Genomic DNA, 24,502 nt, shown 5'->3' with positions numbered 1-24,502 from the left:
AAGAAAATTTGCATACATTTTGTCGACTAAACTAATTAGGGCAATATGAAATGTTTGTTGCCTATTTTGAAGCTCTTAAGGGGTTATATACCTTTTTTTTTTCAAAAAAACGAAAAATTTTTTTTTAGCTGAATCCTAAAGTATATCCCCTAGAGAACACTTTCCCAAATTTTTGAAGAGATCCGAATAATAGTTCGATAGGAAAACAGCGTTTTGAGGCGCGGTTCGTCAATCTTTGTAACGCAACGTAAAACTTTGAATGCGATTATCTCAAAGTCGTTTTTTTCCAAAAGTGCCTTTGCTGTGACCGCGATTGCACAAGAACTATTTGATCGATCTTCTTCAATTTTTTTTTTAAATATTCGTAATGATTGTGCCGAGTTCGTCATTGAATCAGTTTTTAAGCGCCAATTTCGATTTTGCAGATAAAAAATTTTTAATAAAATTTTTAGAGCTCGAAAAATCAATTTTTTGAAAAAATTGTTACTGTATGCAGAAAAAACCAAATATTCTTAAAGTAATTCAATGACGAACTAGATATAATACTAAACTAATAAAAAAATTTTGGTTTATTGATTTTGGTTGACCCGCTGGACTTCCATCGTGGTCACCGCAAGCCGCTATAACAAAAAAAGGGTTATGAGAAAATTGCCATAACTTCGAAAGTTATTTATATTTTTTTAAGAACAAACGTTTGTTGTGTCTATAAAAACATGTACTATCAATAAATAATAACCTCAGTATCATAAAACAATTGCTACACACCTGAAAAAAAATCCAAAGTTCCCTCATTTTTTTCGCTCAAAAAGGTATATAACCCCTTAAAGCAAAAAGTCTCCGAGCAGTTTGGCACATGTGTGCTTAAAGCGATTTTACTGGCAAACTGGCCACAGTTTGACTTCTCGTTTCTCTGTCGCAGAATGCAGAATGCTTTGGGGATTTCCTTTTACATATTTTCAATTTACGGCGGACACACAACCGCACTCACGTCCACATAGCTGACTTTGATGGGATCTCTAACTACGGTCCGAGAGCCGAAAACTGCCAAGCGAAATCGAACTGGGAGCGGAATGCGGCACAGTGGGGCAAAACCGGACGGTTTAGGTGGGCACCCAAATTCCCTTTGAGCGGGCCATTTCGGCAGAGTTTGGCATCAAAAGGCCAATGGAATGCCGCACAGTGGGTGGTATAAAACTACAATATGATTAAAGAAATTAAAAAAAAACTAACCAATATATAAAAAATTTAAGAATAGAAGGAACGTGGTTCAGTTTTCAACGCTTTCTTCTCAATTTATAAAATGAAATTAACGAACAGAAAAGTATGACTTGATTACTTCTTTTATCATAAGTTATAATCCATAACTTTATTTTAATCACATAAACTTCATTTGCATCCCACTGTGCCTTTTTACTGCAGCATCCACCAGTTGGTTTTTCCCAATGTTTTCTTTATTTCTGTTTTTAGTTGCTTATTTCACAGTTTTATGTGCAAACGACTTACCCTCGTGATATCGCTGCAATGCAGATTCCAAATCAGATTCCAATTTGCCATCCTCGGGTTGCTCCTCCTCCTGCTCCTCCACTTGCTCCTCTGGCTTCCCATCCGCGGATTTCTCCCAGGGATTTTCCATCATGGACTTTTCCGGCGGCGGCTGCTGTTCGGCGTAGTCATCGTCCACGTAACGTGTTGCATATTGCTGCGGTGCAACAACATGTTGCTCCGGCTGTTGCAATTTCGGTTGCAACTGCTGTAACTGCTCCTGTTTCCGTTCGGTTGCATTCGGTTGCAATTTGCCAGCAAAGTAGCTGCTCAAGTAATTCTCCTCGGACTTTTCCGGATCGAAGCTGACCAGCTTTCTGGAATTACCACTAGTGTCGTAGTAGTGCAGCTCGCCCACGTCGTCCTCCTCGGTGTTGTCCTCCTCCTGCGCCCGAATCCTCCCAATATCATAGCTGCCATAGTATCTGGTTTCCGGTTGAGGGAGACCGAAGAAATTCCTCTTCAGTTTGCGGCCAATTGTCGGTGGCGGTGTTCTTGCCGTTCTTGGTGTTGTTGTCGATGTGGTTGTTGTTGTTGTTTTGGTGCTGGTTGTGGTGGTGCTGCTGCTTCTAGTGGTGCCAGTGCTGGTTGTTGATGGTGTAGCCAAAGTGGTTGGGCGCTTGGTGGTTGTTGATGCGACCACTGGGTATTTTTTGGCCAATTCATCATTGTCAATGGGCAACTTAATGTCCTCGTCTTCGATGTCGACGTCGAGGTCCTCTTCTTCCTCCTCTAATACTTCATCATTATCCAAATTGTCCTCGATATCGCCAATGGCCGCATCGTCCACCTGTCTGGCCAACTTCTCCGAGTCCTTAGTCTTCTTCAACTTCTTCTTCGTTGGCTGAAAGGACTTCTCCGCTGATTGGACCGTGGGTTTATTAAATTTTCGTTCATTTAATATTTCAATGGCATCGAACAGCTGCGACGAGGGATACTCCTCTAGTAAATCCCCACCAAGATCTCCCCTTAGTTGTTGCTGCTGCTGTTGTTGTTGTTGTTTCTGCCTTTGCTCCTTTGGCTGCTCGTCCTGTTGACTTTGCTGTTCGTGCATGTTCTTCAATTTTTTATACGCAAAACTTTGCCTTGCAAAGTTCGCGTTGTCCTCCTCCTCGACGGAAGTGAATTTGGTTGCCATCCCGCCCACACTCATCTCCGATTTGCCACCATCCGCCGTCTGCTGTTTCTCCTTATTGTTTTTCAATTTGTAGTTGTAGTGGCTTATATTGCTCTTCTTATCCTTGCCACGCTTCTTGCTATTTTGGTATTTCTTGGCGTCCAGGTAAACACTGAAATTCCTCGAAGTGGGCCTTTGAGATTCAAGTATCTGCAAAAGTAGTTGCAGTGCAGAGGAAAGATGATTGGGTTAAGCCAGAAATAGTTAAGCGAAAATAGTTAGAAATTATAAATTCTTAATCATTATAACATATCATATTATTTCGAATATAAGTTTCAGTGCACAACAATAAAGAAAAGGTTGTTAAGGCCCCTCTCCCAAAAATAAAATACATATAAAAGAAAGTAAAACAAACTCAAGAAAATCTTTACCTCAGGACCTCTCTTAAGGATTCTAGGGGGTCTTTTTCATGAGGAAAGGTGTGTGAAAGTGAGGTGTGAAAGCACATGTGCAACTAGACAATAAAATGAAAGTTTCATGCCGAGGCCCTCGGCTGCATTCAACGTTCAGCGTTCAACTCAAGTGTCTGCAAATCGTTGATTAAAGAAGTGGAGTGTGCGGAGGGGATTTTCGGGGAATCGCAATTCCAAGAAATTGTCAATGCAATAGTCGTGCAGATAGCGAGTGCATTTTAAAGTGCTAAACGATGTTTTCGATTCCAGGTTCTCTTGTCTTCATTACATACATAGATATGTTTAGGGCTCTTCTATTGTTAATCTATTCATGTTAATTCCTTACTTGACGTTCAGCACGAATGGTATTTTCTTTTGTTCTGCTGCTGCAACCACCTTCCCCTTTTGTGGCAATTATTTCCCAAGCTTAAGTTTTCGGTTTTCAAAAATGCTTTCAAGTGACTGGCTCTCATTTTTTGCTCAAGTGAATTTCAATGCAGGGATCGAGTATTTGGGGCTTAGTTGCTGAGCCAAGCCACCACCACCTTCTTCAGCTGGAAAAGTAATTTGACTTGGCCGCTCGCATTGTGCGACATTTCAATGGACACCCCTTGAGGAAGGACACCCCATCCATCCACTAACCCACCATCCAACCAAGCAACCAAGCAACCATCCATCCGCCATATCAACCCACTCGGTTCAATAGAACTGACCTCATTCGGAGTGGACTTGACTTGACTGTAGGCTTGGGCACTCTATAAAGCATTTGTGTGTGCTTCTGTTTGTCTGTGCACACTAAAAAAATGTCATAAAAGCGGGTGAGAAATCGGTGACTACTTTTTCCATATTTATTTTTTACACAAACGAGGTCGAAAGGTAGAGAAAAAACTAAAAAATAGAAAACCCTCGTTGGTTAAAAAAAAAACACCTGTACTTAATTGAAATCACTTATTGAGGCATTCAAATGTATTTATTGGTGTATTTGACGGGTTTTTAAATGATTTTTTGACCAAATTTAATCAGAAATCGAAAAGGGTTTTTGTTTTTGTTTAAACTGTACAAATATATTAAAATAAATTATAGGGGCAGTGTGACTTTTTGCAAGTGCAGTGTCATGTGTGTACTCACGATATCTGCTGCCTCGGATGCGTCGTCCTCCAGCTCCTCCTCATCCTTCTCCTCATCCTTCTGCTTTTCCTCCTTCAACAGACCCACCTCATCCTCGTCGGCGTCCTCCTCTTCGGCGGTGGCAGCTGCAACTGCAACTTGAGCAGATGGGGCATACTGCATACTGCGGCCCGACTCGGCGGCGTCCTCATCCCCAATGTCGCCGTCGTGCTGGTCAAATATGTCCTCCGGAATGGAGGCCTCTTCTTGTAAATTGAAATCTGCAAGGAGCAAGCGAGAAAGGGATATAAGTCAGAGGGAGATGGAACGATGCCCGGTGGCGTCGTTCAGGTGGATGGCCAGAAAAGACGCCACAATCCCCACAATAAAATAACATAGAAAAGGTCAGCAGCCACAGCTTCTCAAGTACATTGCTAACACAAAAAAAAAAGATAGAAAAAAGAAATAGATATATATGTATATATATATACACACACACACACACCACTGGTTGTGTGTTCTTTTGCCTTTTACTTAAATAAAAGTAAGCTGCTTGAATTGACTTCCACTTTGGGTCGCTCTGCCAGCGGATATATATGCAGATATATGTAGATATATCACTGTGTATCCGCATGCATGACCTGGGCAAAATAGGTTTTTACTCATAGTTGAATAGACAAGAATTCTTTCCTTTTTCCTACTTTTTTTTTCGTGCGGTGGACCTTTTATGCTCTGTCATTGACTGAATTGCCATTTGGGGAAACTCAAGAAAGGACATGAGGAGGTACACACATTCAGGATTAAAATAAAAATGGCATTATGTTGTTTACATGTGTGTGTGTGTGTGTGTGTGAAGCCAAACGAGCGATAAAAGACAGCGCAAATTGCCAGTGAAATTTTCTTCGAATTTTCGGGGGAAGGAGACACCGACAGAAATATTAGAAGAAATCATTACATTCCGATTTAAGTGACTTGTTAAAATATGATTTATTGCCTAGCTGTTTCATTGCCTAACATCTCTTTTCTTCAACTTGTTAAGCAGATTGACAAAGAAATTATCTTTCAGGATATTAAAGTTAAATGTTGTAAGTTGTAAAAGTTACTTCGAGTGGAAAAAACAATATTTTTCCAGTGTTTATGAACTGCATGTTCTTCTCTCTATTTTTTTTTGCTCTGCCTACTTTTGCCTTCCTGTCATTTTGTTTTTGTAATTGTCCACACCTGGCGGTGGATTTGAGCCAAGTTAATAATTTGACCAGGCCAGATGTTGCCATTTGCGCTAGGCCTCTCGAATTATGGAAATTATATTCAACACGCCTTTTATTATTGCCATTGTGGCCCTTTGTTCTTGTCGCTCTGCTGGGCAACTAATTAAATTCTTTTTACTGTGATTAAATTAACACAAGCTCGGCAAACACACACACACACACATACACAAACAGCCAATCTCCGGAGACGAGCCTACTCTCCGGCTGTAGAAAACAAAAAACAGTGGAAGAAGCCGCAGCCAAATCGAACTACAAAAGGTTACAAGTGTTGCAGAATCGGTTTCTACGTACCATTACTGACTGTCCCTGGTATGTGCGTGGCACGACACTTCACAGAGACCTAAATCTACACACTGTGGAAGAACAGATTGGGAGACACACAAGCCGATACCGAGATAGATTAGAAAGACACCGCAGCTTACTGGCTAGGAATCTACTCCCAGCGAGACCTTTGAGGCGTCTCAAAAGGCAAGGCTTTGCCAAGACGATAAGGAATCAATAAGAAAATACTATATATAATCCTCTTCTTAATGCTGAGGTTTGGTTTACTTTTCTCATTGGTGACACCTGTGTTGTTAAGTACTTTAATTTGCTGTACAGATTCTGCACTAAATAAATAAATAAAGAATAAAGAAAAAGTGGAAGAAGCGCCGGCGGTAAAAGCAAAGTTGAGCCCAAGTGAGTGAACAGCAAAAAATGTGAAATAAAATCACGCAAATGCTTTTTATGTCCCTCGACGCTCTGCGGCGACACGTTGTGGATGGTGTAAGAGGGAGAGAGAGAGAGAGAGGGAGAAAGGGAGATAGGGAGAGAGAAAGAGGGAGACAGCAGCGGAGACAGAGCGGGGCGTGAAGATTGGGGGAAATGGGAACCACGGACGGGGACTTCGGTTGGGGACTACTGACTGCGGAGTTGGTGGGCAGAGGCGCTCAAGTGGGCGCCGCATTGAGGTTATCGTCATTGCACAGTGGGCGGAAATGCTCAATGAATTTTAAATTGAGTGAGTTTCTGTAGTTGGAGTCTAAAATAGTGTTAGAGATTTAAAAACTTAAATTCGAGTAAGTGTGAGTCACATAAATATTTTGTATTTGTCATAGAACACACTTGTCGATTTAAAACATATACCATCTTTTACCAGGAGATTATAACACACTTTTTGCAACCTATAAAATATTTAAAAATCTAAGAGAATCCCATGGCATAAATAACTTTGTTATTTAAATTTCTATTAAATATAATTTTGAATTATCCTTTTGCTTAACTTATTCAGTTAAAATAAGAATACTTTAATTCAATTCCATCCCAACGTACTGCGGTGTGTCATCGCCTTTGTTGCCCGGCCGTCGGGTGGTTGGCTGCTTCATTTGTCCTTCCAGCCCCAGCTAGGCCACCCCCTCTCACCCTCTCCCCCACTTCCCCACTCCCCTCCTGTTATCCTTGCACCCCTCTGCCCAACGAAGTCGGGCGCCCCTGTTTCTCTCATCCTCGCTATGACTGTTTCATGGCATAATGAATAAATGTCGCATTAATTTGCACGCAGACCCAAAGGGGGCCGCCAAGGGGGTGGAGTAGAGGAGTGGAGAGGGGGGAGGGAAAGGGAGATAACAGGAGGAGGCGGTGTGGGGGGTTATGAATGGGGCACGTTCTACAGTGACTCTGGTTTGTGGAACGCTTGTTTTTCTTCATAGCTTCCGAGGCAAACAACGCAAATCCATGACAAACACTCACGCACATAGAGTACTTGTACGTGTACGAATGTCATACAAAATCGCGTAAACAAACTGACCCCTAAAACCCACAACCCCTTCGTCCCCCTTCCCCCGCCTTTGACAACCCCTCCCCACTTCTTTTCGCCCTGCGCCAGTGCATATTTGAATTTTGTGGCACTCCGGAGTTTAATTATTATTCTTGTAATGAGCATGTTGCATATTTCAGCAGACCCACATTTCGCCATGCTAGGTTCTGCTTTGCCGGTTTTTCCGTTTTCCGCTTTCCGCTTTTCCCAGCCCCGCTGGCCATTTCCCTCTATCCACTTTGGGCTAATTAATAGACAGGCGAGCAAACGGACAGATGATTCGGTTTCATGCAGTGCAGTGCAGCTCGCTTTCACCCCCTCGCCCCCCTTTTCTATCCCCTCTCTCTTGTTTTACCATCGCCCTGCCTTAATTAACCCATTATGGCCTGTTGATTTTTAGCCCCAGCTCTCGTTTGCACCTTTGGCTTTTCGTCCACAACTTTTTGCATAATTATCCAACGATCTATTTGTCCATTCAACTGCGCAATTTGTTGGCCCTCGTCGGTAAGCATTTTCCATTTTCCTTAAAGCCGCACACCCCCTGCATAAAAAATAAAACATTGCCTACTTTTCGGGGCTCAAAGCAGCCCTGGTTTAGTTTTAACAAACCACAAAAATGGGATTATTAGAAAAAGGGGGAAGTAAACAAAAAATAAATAAATAAGCAGGGAAAAACTGCTTTTCAATAGCCAAACAAAATAAACGAACGCTGTGTTAGATAACGTGCCGTGTGGAAATTTGCTGGTGCCCTCAGATTAGAAATGGTTGAATAAGCCCAACCAAAATGGCTTTAACAAATCTAGGTGCTTTTATCGTTTTGTGCTTTGTGGCACATCGTTTTTGTTATAAATATATGATGCGAAAAGCGGGTTTTGGTTAAGCAACAATGTAATTTAGTTGCAGTTATTCACTGCTGATCAACTGATTAAGGCTTTGTGGTGGAAATGCAATTTAGTAGTTGTTAATATCACTATTATTGCACAACTTTTTTTTGCTCTGACAAGAACATGGGATTTCAACTTTTTATACTTTTTATTACTCTGAGAAAAGCCAGGTATTTATATAAAAAGCTTTGCATTTTTCATCCGAGACTCAACAATATTATCTTTCCATTACCTCTGCACAAAGAAAAGTTTAATAAAATCTGTTTACTATATTCCGAGTAAATTTATTGTAGTTAAGCGCGAAGCCAGGATCCTTTGAATGCTTTTTCCCCCATCTAGTTTATTTGTGAGTGTGTGTGTGCGCGTGTGTGAGTGCCGGGGTATCTGTGTGACTCGAGGATGGTTCAGTGTGTGCGTGTGGGTCTGAGTGTGTTTGGCATTTAAATTTATTTAGTGCATAGTTGGCAGCAAGACAACAATGGCGACCACAAAAGCCACTAAAGTCTAATTAAAATGTCCGCAACCGTAACAATGTGCGGTACAAACGCATTTGTTGTTGTTGCTTTTTTCGTTGTTGTTGTTGTTGTTATTATTATTGTTGTTGCTTGTGTTGTTGTTGTTGTTGATGCGACAACAAGTTTTGTGCGCCCCAAAAAGCAGCAGCGCCACCCTCTTGATTTAAATGGAATACCGAAAATTGTTGAAATTGTTTTGGGCGAAATGCAAAAGTTAGCCGCCAACAGTCTCGTTCACTTGACATCTGCCCCAACTGTCAGGCTCTCTCTCTCTTCTTCTTGTTCACCCCCGGCGACCTTGAAAAGCTCCAGTGGGCGGTGGGGTGGTGGACTTGTTTTGACTTGTTAGTTTCTTTCGATTTGGACATTTCCACTTCCCCCGCTGACATTTCGGTTTATTTGTTTCCTCGTTCCACGCGGCGTATGCGTAATATATGTCATCGGCATTTGCCACACGGGCCGTGATGTTTTGTCAATAAAATAACAAACAAACGTAATCTGCGGTGAGCGTTGAATGGATGGATGAATGACGTGCAACGTGGCGTATGCGTAATTTGGTTAGCAAGTGCTCAACATTCGACTGCAAATGGCAAATGGCAATGGAGAAGTCGTAGGAGGAAAATCAAATCAATAACTCAAAGCCAAGGAAGCTGTTATGACATTGATTTTGATTTGCAACTGACCACTGCTCAAAGTGTGCGCCTGCCTCTGCAACATGGCGTATGCGTAATATTTTGATACATTTAAATTACTTTATAATGGGAGCAAATTTTTTTTACTTATTCATGCTAAAATTATTTGATTGAACACATTCAAGTTTTACGAATCCTTTTGCAACTGAAAAGTGTGAGCTGGTAAATTTTTAGAAATATTTTGTTATTTTTTGTCATGAAAAATGAAAGAATTAAATAAAATATTTTGAGAAAGGTTATGTGTGAACATAAACCATTTTGGCAAGTTGTAGCAATCTCTACTAAAACTATCGACATATGAATATGCAATTCAATTTCGAAATAGGATTTGTGTGGCTTACAAGGCACTTCCATCGGCTGGCAAACAGTTTCACCGCCTCTGCATCGGCAGTGTTTTGTAATCCGCATTGCGAAGTGGAGACGGGAAAACAAGCCGCCAACCCTTGGAGCCCATTCCACCCCTCAACTATTCATCGATGTCATGGCATATTTAAACATAAGCTAAGCTAATGTTCCAGACTGCAAAACACACACACACGGGTGTGTGTGGGTTGGACGCAAAGTGCAAAATTTCAAAAGCTTCCCATTTAAATCGGCTTAATATTTCCCTGCCCTTCACTTATGTTATAAGCCCAAACACACACACCGACCCATTTGCATTTTTATGATGCTGAAATTACAACATATTACGAAAAAGGCCAACAACAAAAAATTGTTTCAAAATGCGATAAATAAATAACAAAAAGAAGAGCAAAATAAAAAGCAGGAAAAACTCGAAATAGATATAAGTGTGTGGGCAAAAAAAATTCTATAAAAAGCGAGCTTGGAAAAGCCCCGAGAAAATGTCAACTTTCCTTTTTTGCCAAAAACCTTGAGGCAAAAAGGGGCGGAAAGGGGACGGGGATAAAAGAGCAAAAGTCGGATTTTCGCATTAAAAAAATGCCTACGAAATATGCTTAATAAACCGACAAAGCCATTTTCGTTCTACTTATTGTCTCTTTCTATCCTTTTTTTTTTTTTTTTTTTTTTGTTTTGTTCTTTTTTTTTGGGCACATTTTGGCATTTTCTTTCCCTTGCCACAATTTCCTTTTTTTATTTGTCTGGCTTGCTGTCACCTGTAAGCAGCTGAGCCTAATCAAAATATATGGAAACACAAGCCGGCGGCTAAAATACTGATACCTTTAAAAATAAAATTCAAAAAATAATAAAGACACTCTAAAAAGCATAATCACTCTGGCTAAAAAATAATTATATTGGAAAAAAAGACTAACGAAAATTATATTGCTGATTTAAAAGCAAACCTCGAATAATAAAAAATATTTTTAAATAACTGAATTGGAATAAATATACCTTTAATTTGTAGAATTTTATTTTTGTGTACCGCTTATTGTTCTCATATCGAATAACTTACACCGAGCCTCAACTGCCAATAATATATAAATAAAAGAACAATATTTGTGTGTGCACCCAAAGTTATGATATGCGTATATGGGATATGTTTTATGTCCTTTGGCGAGGAATCCATAAAACCGCCTCGTTATGCTGAAATAAAGAAGAAAAAACCAAGGAAAAGCAACAGGGACAAGCAGAACACAACTGTTCTGTCTGCAAAATGCGAGATTTGGAGTCAAAACGAGGGTGGATTGAGGAGTTACAAAAGAAAATTAGATTTGATAAAAAATCTTTAAAAATGTATGCCCTTTACTTCGGTTTGCATTGCTAATAAATCTATGTAAAGTAAAAGAAGTCCTGTTTTTTAGTCCTTTAAAAACCAAATTAAAATCAGTATTTAGAACTAAAAAATCCCACCTCGATTTAGTACGAAAAATGCCTTAATATATGCATGTATTTACGAGTACGTATAGTCATAAAATTGTCTGTGCTTTGTATTTTTATTTTGTTTTTTTGTATGCAGGCGGCCAACCTGTTGTTTCATCGTGTTTTTTTATGTCCTTGATTTGCTTTTATGTTGTCCTTGTTCCTGTTGCTTTTTCTGCCTTCGTTGCCTTTTATTTAGAAAAAGGAAGGGGAGGTGCTAAAATAAAGGAGGAGGAGGTTTTCCAAGGGATTGCGAAAGCGTTTAATGCCATTGAAAGTAATTTGCCACACATATGGACATTCGGGCAAGGAAATTGAGTTGGAAAAATGCGGAAGAGAAGCCTTGTGTGTGTGTGGTGACTTAGGCTAAGCCGATTTCTCTCGTTTCACTTCATTTGAGCTCAACAACAATTTTCCCTGGATTTACCTCCTGCTTTTCCTTACGGCCAATAAGCAAATTCGTACATTTTTGGGCCCAACAGGTGACGAAGTTCCCCAATGCCCTTGGCTTATAATTAAATAAATTAAAGCCCAAATTAATCAAAGGCCACACATGCATAAGCGAGTGAAAGAAAGCGTAAATAACTAGCTAAGTGTATTAAGAAAATACCCTGCTAATCAAAGGGGCTGTATTGGCTTATGAGACGAAATACGAACTAATTAGAAATAAATAAGCACTTAAAGGGAATTTTAAAGGGAAATGATTGGACAATGAAGCTGTAAAAACATCACTCCTTTTACTAAACATCTTTCAATTTAAACCCAGATGAACTTCTTTGGGGAAACCTTTTAAAAAAGCCAGACAATAGCTTTCAACTTTGGCCAAGTTCATGAGCTCATGGCTGCAGTTGCATGGCAAGTGGCCATCTGATATGTCCATTAAACCGATTACGGTTTTATGGCGCTTCACTGAGCAGTTCAAGTATGCCCCACCCACGATCCACGCCTCTGGATCCACCCGCCTCTTCCCCCTCCCCCAATTTTCCTGAACGTTCGTCAAGTTTTGGGAGCTTCGTGCTCAGTGGAGTGTTAAGCGTTTTGCCACACAAACCCACGCACATTCCAGGGCGGCAAAATCCGAAGGGGGTGATGGGTGGATGGGTGGATGGTGGGTGGCAGTTGGTGGTTGGTCGTCGGTTGAAAGAATGGGGTTTTGTATTGGAAAGCAGGAAATGGCGGTGAGCTCCTTTGACCAAGGCGCACAGACACGGAAACAAACGCAGACATGGACAAACACAAACACTGGCCCAAGCGGCCTGTTTACAAGGCTTTTACATGGCAGCTGCGTGGCCGAGACGAGCAATTAATTGAACTCCGGCCGAGGCAACTGCCTCCTCCTTCTACTGCTTTTCATTCCCCTCCCCTACCTCCTCTGCCCCATGGATTCCCAAAGTCCTGAAGTCCTGCACTCTCCAGCTCATAAAATCCAGCAGAGCCAAGCCAAGGGAACAAATGCAAACAAATGCCGAGGAAAATGCGGGTCCGGGTTGAAAAGACAACTGCAGAGAGGAAAATATTTTCAGATTACTAATAACCATTTTAAACTACGGCTCGTTAATGTTTCGTTTAGGTTTTGGCCTAATCAGCTAATTAGAAATTCTGAAATATCTAAGAGATTACTTAAAGCATTATTACATTTTGGTTATGAAATGTATTTTCTTTCTGTGCCAGAAAACTCCTCTGAGGGCCAAAGCCAATGAATTTGGTTAGGCAAAAACGTTGGCCAGCACACACAATTCCATTGTCATGCCGTCATCGATTTAATTGGCATTGACTCAAGAATACTTTGGTTTTGTGAGTTAACTGACGTCAAACAACAATGATTGTTGGCAAATTTTTGCAGAGTTGCGTAACTGAGTTTTTTCGGAGACTTTAAATCAATAAAAATAAATATTTCCTGTATTTTTCTAAGTGAAAGTAACTAGTACACGCAGTTCTTCTAAATATAAGTTTTGGCGTTGAATTTTCTTATATTTTAGTTTTTCCTTTAGTATCTGACACTTTCTCCATTGTTTTTTTTTCTGTCTTGGTCATGTGACTTTCTTGGCAGCAATAACAGTAACACTTTGGCCAACAATCGTAGGCTGGATGAAACACATGTCCTGTGACAAGTCCTTTTCCCTTCCCCCGCATTTCGCCTTGGGGGCGTAATCGACGTGTTGGCCATTGCAAAACCCTCGGGGATTTTCGCAAGTCGCCCCAATTTTTCCACCGCCCGTGTCACTTCCACAAAATGGCAGCGGGGCGAGATTAAATTTTCATTGCGGCGGAGTGCAGATGATTTTGAGCGCTACGATGGGAGCGCTTTCTGATGATTTAGGTTTTAGTTACAGAGGAAAAAATAATGCATTTGCAAAAGTAGTACTACAAAAGAAAAGCATAAAATAGTTTTCAAATTATTGAAAGCACATTTTAAGAAATATTTTTCGCACATTTTAAAGAGATTTAAAATCCCATACTATTTCGCATAATTTTTGCATGCCAGAAACTTTCTAATTAATTTGCTCAGTAGAGGGGGAGCGGGTCAAATCCGCACTTATCACTCTTGAAAGTCGAGCGTGAACCGTGATCAGTCACTGGTTGTGACCGACCCAGCCCACAAAACTGTCCAACTGTTGATGGATTATGCTCCAGCCATCAAAATCTGTGGATGGACGAGGAGGAGGACGAGAGGACTGGAGGACGAGAGTGATCCGAACTGATAAATCCCTCGCAACACGAAATCCCTTACCTCGCCGTGTTGCCGCCAGTAGGAAAACATCATTTACCAGCCGATGAAACTTTTCCGTCTGGCGAAACTGTTTCGTCTCTAAACTTTTCACTCGCCCGAGTGAAATGCCCCATCCTTTGGCCGGCTCGCAGCTTATTGTGGAATTATGCAAATTTACGCAGCTGTAGTTGTTGATGTTCCTGTAGCTGTTTTGTTCCTACCCAAAAACACAAAAAGAAAAGGGAAACAGCGCAGAGGAGACTCGCCCGTTCATGTGGGGCTGTGTGGCATCAGCATAAGCATCAGCATCAGCATCAGCTTCAGCTGTTTTTCGCCATAATGCAATCATAAACGGAGACACAGATACACGAACTGTTGGTCCATTTGTTCTGCGAGTTGAGTTCTGTCGCCATGCGAATGACAAACTCCGAAAACTCTGCCAGAAACACAGAACATACGGAGTGCTGCATGGCAGTCCGGAAAAACCAAGGAGGGAAATTCGGGGTAAACTGGAAAACGGACTGCCAGTGGAGTTGACAGCATGAGTGCATACAAAACGATTCCAAGTTTCATTGGAGGCTCAAAATATAGCAGTGATGTACATTCATTACCAGTAAAGTCGGGTGCTGCCTCAGTTGGAATTCATTTAAATAACATTTATGCACTTAGTAAAGCTTGTGCGAATTACTAGGGAAATTTAAAACTCTTTAGGAATAATATTTGGCTAAAATATTTACTTAATTTATTTTAATTTATTTTATTTATAATTATTAAAGTTTAACAAACCAATTTGCCATAAATTATTTGTTAAATACCCTTAAACATTTAAGAAACCTTTCCATCCCAAGAAATGAGCTGACAGCCTGAAAAGCAGTTTGGATTTTCGCTTCTCAGTTTCAGTTTCAGTTTCAGTTTCGGCTTTGACTCGACTTGTCTGCCAGAGTTATGGCCAAAAGCAGGTCGGCCCGAGGGGAAATTGGAGTCTGAGTGGTGGCAGTGTGTCCTCGTGGAGGATACCGTGACCCGACCGCAAGGGCAAAAGAGATTTGGGCAATCGTTGGCGCGGAGGCTTGCCTCGAATTTGTGGCGCCATTAGGCTGCACACACCATCGTTACGGTGGAGCAGGGGAAAAGTCTCGAAATGTTTCCTTTTTGCAAATCACCCAAAAACCTGCCATAGGCAGTTTACCAAACGATTTCGCAACACTGGCTGGCCAAAAGTTTCCAACAGGTATTGCTTACATTGTTTGGAAGTTGGGTAAATAAGCTTAACAGCGATAAAAAAAAATTTATACGTTAAATATACCCTCCAATTAATTAAATTTTATCTAGAAAACATTTTAATTTATATTAAAAACACAAGAAAGTATAGATAATTTATTTCTTGTAAAAGTGTAAACATGTTTTTCTGCACCTCCTCAACTCCTTTCTGCCATTTTCAACTTTTCTGACAGCTCGAAAACACCTTGCAGCTGCTCGAAGAGCTCAATTCCCATAGGTTAAGCTCTTTTTTTTGTATTTTGCCAAATTCCCATTGAAAATATAATTAATATTTTCTGCAGACAGACGGCAGACGCACAGGCTAAAGATCCAACTGGGTGTCAGTGGACCGCAAAACATAAATAAATCACTTGGCTGTCAGCGGTTTCGGTATATTACAAGCTGTTGTCAACAGATCCCAGCCAGCAGCAGCGTATCGATTTAATTAAATAATAATCTCGTGCGGCGAGCCACGTTTATGAGTGGAGTCCCTAAGTCGTCGCCTTCTGGCCTTCAGGCCTTTTGGCCAAAATCCGTAAATAGAAAGACGCCGCCACCTGTCGTCAAGGAAATCACCGCACAAATTGCTTCTTTGGGAGCCGGCTTTGTATTCGATTCGATTTCATCATTTCTGTGGTCTGCCATATTGATTATTAATTTCTTCTGCAGTTTTCCACCGACTCGGCTGCTTGAAGATAAAGCAGGACGAAATAATATTAAGCAAAATTCAAGGACACGTAAATGGAATTTGCTACGTGCTACGCTGTAAGCCCCAAAAAGAGCCAAACAAACACGAAAACACACAGAAAGGAGAAATAACAGCAGAAATAACAGGAATTGAGAAAGATGTTGGAGAGCTGGCGAAAAAAAAGGACCAACAAGGACGCGCCAGACAATGTCAACGGTAAGTTCCTATTCACTGGTTTCTTTAAAAGGGTATAACAATTTTCGAAAGTAAAAGATCTTGTACCTTAAAAGTACCTTCAAATGTCTTCGTTAAAAAGGTTCGAGATTAGTAATCAAAATACAAATTCCAAAAGTATAGCTTAGAAATTACCAAATAGCTTAGAATTCAAAATAACTCTTCACAATTTTCGTTAACATATAGGGTACAAAAACATTTTGTGTGACTATCCTTTTGTGCAATTTCTGTTTATTTTTATTTTTTTTGTCTAAGGCTTGGCCATACAATTTGCGTTTAAGTTGTTCTGCGTGTGAGTTGGACAACAGCTGTGGTTTCAAGGTCGAACCTGAAGCCACCGAGATAATGGTTAATGGTCGGATAAGGCCACCTCCAATGGCGAACAACTAATGGCCAAGGGCAAAGATCAAACAGACAAGCGAATATGAAAATTAAAGTGGGCTCCACTATCTTTTCTACTGGCTGAGTTTTCACTAATTCATTGCTCGTAAATCAAGCCCACTTAACTTTCTTGGCTTTTCATTTTCCCCAGATATGTATATATATTTTTTTTTTCTAGCTCAATGTCACGAGTCCTTCGAATGTGCGTGCAAGGTCAAAAAGGAACGGTCGAGGGTTTAATTGGGTTACCTAAATACCGGTGTATATTTGTTCTACACACTACGTTTAAGTTTTGTAATTACCTAAGTAATTGCTAGCAATTATTTGCTTCGATTAAAAATATTTGTTTGTGTCTCGATAATTGCTGGGAATTTGATTGATAGGAGTTTCTGATTTATAGGGTTTCTAATAAGCCAAAGGGTAGTATTCTTTAAAGGAAATTAGTTTCTATATAATAAATAAAAATAAAACTTTGGAATAGTTAACTGGTTAAATATTGCATTATCCTATTGAAACGCACTGTATTTGAGGACCTGTTACCTGTCGCCATATCGATGCCAGGCTTTCACCTTTGCCCATTGCCTCCATCCCAAACTTTTCCACCGTTTTTCCGCCTGCTGCCCCTTCTGTTTTGTTTTTCTCTTGTTTTTTTTTTTTCTTGTGTGACAATTTCTTTTGCCGATTTGCGTGTTGCGGCCTAACAAAGTATTATGCGACACGCCAACAGGCAATACCGACACACACACACAAACACACATGTATCGTAGGTATATCCTTTCAAGGAGTACTTCATTCTCCTTCTCCAAAAATTGCCCCCTTGCTTGTCAACATTTTCGGTTGTTTTTTCATGATTAATGAGTATAATTTTGAAAATGAAGTTTCAAAAATGTTGTCTCCCATTTTAGGCTTCTTCTTCGTCATGTTGTAGAGTTCCAACTTCTACTTCTTCTTCTTCGTTTTCTTGTGCAACATGTTCTTTTCTTGTACTTTTGGAGCCCCTTCTTCTTCTCTTTCTCCTTCTTCATCGTCGTCTTGGCGTCTTCGTTAAGTGTGCAAACAGTAATTATAAATATGGGCGGCTCCACATCGTTTCGTTCCGCCTTCGCCACGCCTCCATTTTCAAATCCCCTTTCACACGCCTCCTGCAGTATAAATGTATATATATATATACATATATATATGGAGTGTGATAGGGAGGGATTTATAGCAGCAGTAGAACAAAAATTTTGCTATAACGATAATTAGTTTTGTTTCCTGTCTCAGCCAAGTTCGTAGAATTGCGTTTTTGCATTGCACACTCTGCCAGTAGTTCACTCCCCATTCTCTGCTTTCACACCCCCCATTTTCACGCCCTTTTGTCAGCCCCCCCCTTTTTGACATACACATACATTTATGGCCAGCACTTACACTTCACTACACTGAAGGAAAATAACACTAAAACTTAGGTGAATAGAAGTCACCTAAGCCAAATGACTCGCAAATATTAAATTCATAAAAATTATAGAGTAATTTCAAAAATATTGGTTTATTCTTTCTCTAAACTTATCCCCCTTTTCTTTGAGTGCATCAAAAAGGGCACAAGGCAGCGAAAGGACTAAGAAATTGGGTTTGTCCTGTGGGTGGAAAGGGGGCGTAGAAAGGGAGGAAGTGGAAGGAAAAGGGAAAGGGGGAGGTGGTGGCACAGAAGCAGGACTCGCGGCCAGCATTTTGATTAATTGCATTGAGCTGCCCTCGCTTCTTCTTCTTCCCTTGCAGCTACAACTTCTTCTTCTTCTTCTCCATCCACCTCCTTCGTTTGGCTTCGTCCTGCGCTTTTTCAAATATTAAATTGTTGCCAGCGAAACGGAAGTGAAACATGAAAATGAAAAGCAGCAAGAAAAGAGAAGCGGAAGTTGTACGAAAAAGGGAATTTTGAATGCTCTTTTTTTAAGGACTTAAAGGCTGGTAAAATAACAGGATCAAATTTATGGGAAGAATTTAATGTATAATATTATTATATTATTTTGCATTAAGTGAACTTAGTTTGTTTTAAATGTATTAGCCGACTTCCAAATTCGAAATACCCGCTTGCATAGCAAGTTATTCATTGTATGAAATGACTTTAAATTATGGAGTGTTCTTTCGGAGACTCCTTGTAAGGATCCCGCTGACCCACCCACCGACTTGAGAGTCAATTAAAGTCAGCATTATAGCCAAGATGTTGCAGTAAATCATATTGAAGCCGGCCAAAAAAAAAAAGAAAAGAAAAACAGAAAAAAGGAATAAAGCGAACGAAGAGTTGTGGTGCAGAAAGGTGGCGAATCGATAAGTAAATCATTTGGGGGATTTAATTGCCCCCGCATTGCGTGTTGAAAATTTCGATTTTAATTGCCATCGAAGTTCCAGTCGAAGTTCACGCCCACCCAATTATGGCTAGTTGAGGACTTAAAGCAGCCGAAGGACCTCGTCGAGTCCTGTGGTCATAACAATAAATTTCAAACGAAGCATAAACAAAACTGAAAGAGGACACCCAGCAGTAGAAGTCGAGTGCTAGTATCGTCGTTCTATTCCGGACTTTTAACTTAATGTCTCCGCCAGACTTGCAGAGAGCCGGAGGACCAAGGACGAAGGATGAGGGGCAGATGACAGGGCGGGATCAGAGGGCAAGGATTACAAATTGACCCGAATTTTTGGGGCAATGAGAAATGACCGGAAACGATCAAAGGACATTTCCGTGTGCCATGTGCAGTGTGTCAAATAAATCACAGCTTGGGGTCCTTTCCCCAACGAAAGCGAAGGAAATTTGGCAATTTTTAAGCAATTTTCGGAAAGCAATTACAAATCGGGGAGGTGATGGAATGAAAGGCAAGGACATCGAGGATTTAGGGCTTAAAAAAGGCAATTAAATTGCGGGAAAAGTAAATAATAATCTGTTTATGATTTGAACTAACGAAAAAATAATTATTTATTTGAATGGCATTGTAAAAGTAACCGCAATTAAAGTAATTTAAGATTTAAGATTAAAGCCAAGAAAGGAATTACTTTAAAGTCACGTTCTTGCACCGAAAAAGTTGAAAATGAATCGTTTGTTTGTCACTCATAAATTGTGGTAGAAGTACGCAGCTTAATTGCATTCCGCAGTCATAAATTTGATACTTAAGAAACCCATTGTTCACCTCCCGACTTGATGTGTCCTTACATTGACATTTTCTCGGTTGTTTTTGTATATTTCATTTTTTTTTTTTTTTTTTTGCTTTGGTTTTTTGTTGCTGGCCACAGTTGTACGAGTATTTCCGTGCTCCTTTTCCTTTTGTTGGCCATAAATGACTCATTTGTATTCATTGTTACGCCCCGACGCTTTCGTGGGCGGCTGCAGGGGGCGTGGCAGTCTGCCCTGTTGCGGTAGTGTAGTGCAAATGAGGAGCTAAGTTTTTTGTGTTCCACCGGTTTGCCGGTTTGCTCACTTATTTGCCGGCTTTAAGCTTATCAAGGATTATTGCGTATACGCACCGTTGTCTGGGCAAAAGTGCCTGGTTGAGATATAATAATGTGTCTGGTGGCAATCTAATTGACTTAAGTAAATGTAATAATTTTACTGCAAGTCATAAGCAGTATTAGGTGTTTTGTTTGCAGTAAAGCTAATTGTTTGCCATTGTTTGTTCGACTTGAGATTAAATAATAATAGGCTTTCATTTCAAACCAATTAAATTTGAATTTTGGATTTGCTCTATTATTACTCCATAATATAGAATTTCCTTCGAAATGTGTAAATAATGTTTTATTCAAAGATCAAATCCCTGAAGTACAAACTTGTTTTTCCTTAATTTTCCTTAATTTTTAATAGGCATCCTGTTTTTTGCTGTGCAACTTGGCAGTGCTTGAAATATTGTTCAACAGACTACCAGATTTCCTCCGACTCGAGTGGTTATACATTATACACTCTTATATATATATGTATATATACATATATTGCCAGGACATGACCAACTTGCTGGAATTTTTAATGCTCGTCGCTTTATTTTGTTCCTCGCATTTCCGCGTGAGTTTCGCTGCTTTGTTTTGAAGGCGGCACTAATGACATGCTGCTTAGGGTGCTAGTCACTTGGCTGAGAGTGTGTGTGGGTTGGTGTGTCTGTGTGTGTGAGTGGTGGTGTGTGTGGGTGGTGCTGCACTCTTCCCTTCCTGCTGAAAGGCCCACATGATGGGGCACAGTGTGCAGCTAATTGGGGCAACGTGGCGCCATTGCCTTTGCTTTTTGCCATGGACGGTGTGCCAGCTTCCACTTCACTTCGCCTCGCCACGCCCCCATACCCCCGCCCCTTCTTGAGTAGAGCCCCCGACTCCACCCCACTTTAACCCCCCGAATGTCTCTCCATTTTGCTGGGGGCTCAGACATGCCATGCATTATTTTTATGGCATCATAAAAATTTAAATTAATTTTTTTTCTTTGCTGCCACTCATCGCACACACACACACCCATACATACACACGCACACATGGAACCATTCGCATGCAGCTGTTGTAGTCAGCCCCGCCCACTTAGACTCATTCCACGTACCGCCCCCAGTGGCAGTTAGAGTTTCCTTTCGTTGGACGCTATTTTCCAGATGCCTTTCCCTCGGATAATTTTCATTGCTTCACTTCCACCGGCGCTTGCAACTCGTTGCATTCGATTTTTAATTTCTCTACACCCCACAAGTGCATTGGCGAACACCTCAGGTTGGCGCCACATTTTGCGCCCCTTTTTGCCACCCCCTACAACAAAAATTAATAGAAAACAAGAAAAGAAGCTAGCTTCGGCAAGCCGAAGCTTATATACCCTTGCAGTCATCAAATATTTCGAACAGAATACACAAAGGCTAAACAACATCGAAGCAACGACGACTTTTCTATTAATTTTTCATATTTTTGACTAATGTTCATATGGCAGCTATATGATATAGTCGTCCGATTTTGATGAAATTTTATTTGTTATTCAAGAGTCGTTAGAAAACTCTATATTCCAAAAATCATGATTTTCTGATGAGAAATAACGATCTTATCATTTTATTTCCGTTAATTCTATATAGATTTTTCGATCTTTCCTATGGCAGCTATATGATATAGTTGTCCGATTTGTATGAAATTTTTTTTATCAACCAATGCTAGTTAAAAAACTTGATACTCGAAAAATCATAGTCGTGTGATGAAAAACAATGACGTTATCAATTAATTTCCATTAATTCTATATATATTTTTTGATCTCTCCTATGGCAACTATATGATAGAGTTATCCGATTTCGATAAAATTTAACACGAAATTCAATAGTAACTAGAAAACGCCATGTGGAAGAAATCAAGTCGATCTGATCAAAAACAACGGCGTTAGAATTTTGTATTTCAATCTCTTGTATTGGAGCTATCCTATATAGTCGCCCGATCCGGCCCGTTCCGACTTATATACTGCGTGCAATAACTACACACCTTTTGGGAAAGTTTCAGTAAGATAGCTTTAAAACTGAGAGACTAGTTTGGGCAGAAACGGACAGGAGGACAGACGGACAGACGGACAGACGGACAGACGGACAGACGGACAGACGGACAGACGGACAGACAGACAGACGGACAGACGGACAGACGTACAGACGTATTTCGATTCAGATGGTGATGCTGATCAAGAATATATATACTTTATGGGGTCTAAGGTGTCTTCTTCACTGCGTTGCAAACTTCTGGCCAAAATTATAATACCCTTTGCTCTGCAAGGGTATAAAAATAGGGAACAAGCCATCTCTTGACTTTATGGCTTTTGCTTGCCTAAAAGTATGCAGCACATTTTTTATCGCCTTCTGCGGGCGGAAGTCCTTTTTTTATTCGCATTCTATTTTTTCTATTGTTTTAGTGGTATGTGCAACATTATTGATTGCGGTTTTGGGTTTGCTCGTGCTCACTGATCATGTCGTCTGAAAATTGGAATGTGGTTTTGGAAGTTATGTGTAGTACAAAAGGTACAGAGTTTTTATTATATAAAAATATAATAAAATATTTATATGGTTGAAGGGAAGTACATTAATGTATTTTATACAAAATTATGGACCGAAAAATAATATAAGTAGAATAGATTCTATTAAAAAGTAATTCAGTTAAAACGTTTATATTATTGCCACAGAAAATATCAAAAGTTTTGAACATTAGAAATACATTGTCAATGAAATAATCTAAAATTGAAACCCGAGAACTGTTAAAACAAATTATTTTAGCCAACTTAAAGCCAACGAAACGACAAGCGTTAACTTTTCTGTGAGGACAATCAACCATCCGTCCCTCTCTTTCATTCTCTTTTATTCTCTTATGTTCTGTCTCGCTTCAACTTTGGGTGTGCGAAATGCAATAAAAGCGAATTGTCTGTAAAATTTTTATTGCTCGCCACAGTTGGCGGTTGACTGGCGAAGTGAGTGTGTGAGTGCGAGCGAGACGGCAAGGCGAGTGCGAAAGAGAGGCAAGAAGCGGAAGTAACTTTGGCAGCTGCTGTTCTCATTGCGGTTTCATTTGGAATCAAACACAAACTCTATTGAAATGTTTTCTAAATAATTAATCACTTTCGGCGCAGCGGGAGATCTTTTCACTAGGGATTCTTCCCTTTTCTGTGATATGTATTTTTTTTCGCGTCTCTTCTTTTTTTTTTCTAAATAAAAGTATCGCCCCCACAAACTCGTTGATTTTGGCCACATTGACGTGGGCCGATAGAGCGTGACTTTCCGCGCCTTGGAAATGTTTGAAGGGGAATGAGAGGAGAGGAGGGGAACGTGGGTTTTTTGAGGCATAAATATGCATGCCGGCGCGCCTGTCATTATGCAGCAAACTATTCGTACATGCGGCAACTTTTGCCTTTCTGCAAAGTTCCCTCAATTACAGCACCCGAAAGATGAGGCATGGGGCGCGGTGGGCGTAGCGAGGGGGGCGTAGCGAGGGGGGGCGTGGCAGGGACGCTCGACTGGTCCGCGGCCTTAAGTATGCACAAAAGCTACTTGCCAAGTGCACTAAAAGAAACTAGGATACATGTTAATCCTAAAGAGAGTAACGATTAGGGTACTTTTGTCCTATATATATTAAATATTTATACATGAAATATTAATGATCAAACAAACGATTATAACATGAACAAATTTGTAAACATACATAGTTATATTGTTAAAGATTTGTTAGGAACATTAATCAGCATTATCTGCTGATGTATGGTAAAGTGCACCCAAAAAAGGCTTAAATTTAACCTAAATTTTGATTGAAAGTATTCATTTTCTGGCAGTGCACTTGGAGATGCCTATGTGTGTGTGCTTGGTAGTAAGTAACCTACTTTAAGTTCTTTTGGCTGCCATCAGCAGCAGCAGCAACAACAATAATCACAGCGTTGCCAGTCGCGATTTGTATGCAGCAAATTGCCAACGTCCAAGCGTTGCATTTGAGTAGGTTTTATTTTCCTTTTTTTTTTTTTTAAGGGGTATACCCCCTTTAGTTGGGCCTTCAATTTGCAGTCGGTACACAAAAATTAAACAACAAAATGTTGCCACACAATTCGCGTGCCAGGCGATGCTCTCATTTCTCATACAAACACAAGCAACGGTACATCGGACATGTACTACACTATACCACACACATAGCCGACTATATATGCACTCTATATGTTTCGGTAAAACTTTATGTACTAAACTGCAGCATTTGCATGTCAAACAAGAGCTGGAGAGCAAATTGTACAATGGCAAACGACCGAAGTTTACAGCCCAAGGAGTGAGGATCGCAAGTTAAGAGGGGGGAGAAAAGGGGCAGAGGGGGAGAGGGGGTCTTAATGCCCCAGAGATTTTTTGGGTAAAGGGAAACGACTAGAGCTGCAAAGAGATTAGAGCATTTTCAATTTCTTTAAGGAATTACTACTGTGGGAAATATTTAATAATCAAGGGAGTTTGTTAAAAACAAAATAATAAACCAAATAAGTTTTGTTTTTAGTCAAAAGGTTAGCTTAAACCTTAGTAGTTCCCACACCTTCCTAAGTAGAGCTTAAAACCTAAATCTCTAACCAAGATCAA

General features: G+C 40.3%; 2 protein-coding genes across 4 annotated transcripts in view; one reads left to right on the top strand and one right to left on the bottom strand.

The window, feature by feature from the left end:
• Positions 1-24,502, top strand: part of LOC108097501 (protein yippee-like) — a 105,463-nt gene that overhangs the window by 24,409 nt on the left and 56,552 nt on the right. For all 3 annotated transcript variants that reach the window (XR_001771787.2, XR_001771786.2, XR_001771788.2), the window contains exons 3-4: positions 15,463-15,767; positions 15,830-16,064. The gene's annotated coding sequence lies outside the window, so the exon portion shown is untranslated. The remainder of the gene's footprint in view (positions 1-15,462; positions 15,768-15,829; positions 16,065-24,502) is intronic.
• The window catches only part of LOC108097495, a 41,510-nt gene that overhangs the window by 5,007 nt on the left and 12,001 nt on the right, over positions 1-24,502 (bottom strand). Inside the window, exons 2-3 of the mRNA XM_017199801.2 lie at positions 4,240-4,499; positions 1,504-2,869 (exon numbers count right to left, since the gene is read on the bottom strand). Coding sequence (XP_017055290.1) covers positions 1,504-2,869; positions 4,240-4,499 — 1,626 coding nt within the window. The remainder of the gene's footprint in view (positions 1-1,503; positions 2,870-4,239; positions 4,500-24,502) is intronic.

Source organism: Drosophila ficusphila, unplaced genomic scaffold (assembly GCF_018152265.1).
Source record: "Drosophila ficusphila isolate 14025-0441.05 unplaced genomic scaffold, ASM1815226v1 contig_197, whole genome shotgun sequence".
Classification (NCBI taxonomy): Eukaryota; Metazoa; Arthropoda; class Insecta; order Diptera; family Drosophilidae; genus Drosophila; species Drosophila ficusphila.
The sequence above is the reverse complement of the archived record's forward strand: the minus strand, read 5'-3'. Positions and strand labels throughout refer to the sequence as shown.